The 1,795-nt window shown below is 34.4% G+C and overlaps 1 protein-coding gene across 1 annotated transcript; it reads right to left on the reverse strand.

The window, feature by feature from the left end:
- Nucleotides 1-623: 623 nt before the first annotated feature.
- Nucleotides 624-1,592, reverse strand: or60a1 (odorant receptor, family 60, subfamily A, member 1). The gene has a single exon (XM_062553047.1). The coding sequence runs from the start codon at nt 1,590-1,592 to the stop codon at nt 624-626; it is 969 nt and encodes a 322-aa protein (XP_062409031.1).
- Nucleotides 1,593-1,795: the final 203 nt, after the last annotated feature.

Raw genomic sequence — 1,795 nt, forward strand, 5'->3', positions numbered from 1 at the left:
ACAGCCTTGATGACCCTATAGTTCATATTTCTGTACTGTGCTTTCATTTTTGTTAGATGTTCTTAAATGAAATGTTGGCTAGGAATAACAATGATCTGATAAAATAAAATGCAGATCATTTATTTGTATTTTCAACATTTACAAAGGAAGAAGGACTGCTAGGATACTAATGAGGAGGGTGGGACATGTCTCATGTCATGCTAGATCATATCCCGAGAGTCTAAGGTTTCAGAAAATATATGGTGTATATAGTTGAATCGCTTTTCCCTTCATGTTACAGACCAAAATGTATTTTGTTTTAATCCAAAAACTCCCATTCATTTCAATGGGAAAATTACTTATGATAGGCCAACCAGATGTACGCACATGCACGTGAGTTTATCTATGTACAGGAAAACTTTCATAGAGCGTAAAAGTTTTGTAATAAATGGAAGGATTTGTTTACCTTGGAACTAGATAGGACAGGGTGTAAACTGAATATAATCAGAGAACTTATGATGTAAGTGTTTCAATGTAGGTTGTCTGAAGTGAAGAACAAATAGATATTTTTTTAAGCATAGAAGATAATGCAACCCCTTTTATCATCATCCTTTGAAGTAAGTGGTGTTTGTTCATGATGATTCTCAAAGGAAGAATATTTTACATCTATTTTGATTAAATGTGTCAGTCTCAGAGTTCACAACTGCCCTTCTTCTGAAGATTTTATACAAACTTGTTCTAATATCATTTGTTTTGAGTCCATATATCAAAGGATGCAAAAGTGGTGGTATCAAAATGAAATCTAATGACATCAATATATTAACCTCTTGAGGGAGAAAATAACTAATTCTGTTATAGATTACAGAAAAGAGAATGGCCAAGGAAAAATTAATAAATGTAATCAAATGAGGTGCACATGTCTGTAGTGCTTTCTTTTGTGCATTCTTAGAGGCTTTTAAGCTTACAGATAATATCTTAATATAGGACAGAATGACTAGAAACAGAGGAATAACAACAAGTATAAACGTTATACAAAGGCCATACAAATTGCCAATGGCATCTCGTACACAAGACAGATTAACAACAGCCAGATTATCACAAAACAACTTATTTATGTTGTGACCACACAGAGGAAGTCTCGAGGTCAAATACACTTGGAAAGACAACAAGGATGTTGGAAGGAGGTAGACTACAGTTATAAGCACTCTCACTCTTAATGGTGTCATTATACTGTGGTATTGAAGTGGTTTACATATTGACACATAGCGATCATAAGCCATTCCAGCAAAAATTGCATAAGCACAACAAGCATAGACATTGATGAACAGCACCTGAATTAAGCAGCCCTCTATAGATATGTAGTTATTGTCTTTGAGAAGATTAGCCATGATCTTTGGGCAGACTGCAGTGCTGCCTATTAATCCATTAATTGCCAGGTTAAACAGAAATATGTACATAGGTTTATGCAAACTTGAGTCAAAGTAAATCACTAGCAAAATTGTAACATTAGATAAAACAGTGCTAACATAAAGCAACAGGGTGATAAACAATACCCCATGATTTTTTGAACCTGGAGATCCATAGTTAGCGAAGAGTAAAGTCACATTGGACATTGGCTCTGCTGAGAGAGAAAAAACTAAAACATTTCAGTAAAGCATGTATTACAAACTGTTGTCTTGAAGGTAATAAAACATTTATGTATACAAGTATTTACCTTACCATGTTCAAACATGTCAGGATTTGAAGAGAGTGTGATAGTGGCATCCTAGCTCTTGCTTATATGCTGTGAGTGGCCAGTTGATTGATATGCATATTT

The sequence above is a fragment of the Sardina pilchardus genome, chromosome 13 (genome assembly GCF_963854185.1).
Source record: "Sardina pilchardus chromosome 13, fSarPil1.1, whole genome shotgun sequence".
NCBI lineage: Eukaryota > Metazoa > Chordata > Actinopteri > Clupeiformes > Clupeidae > Sardina > Sardina pilchardus.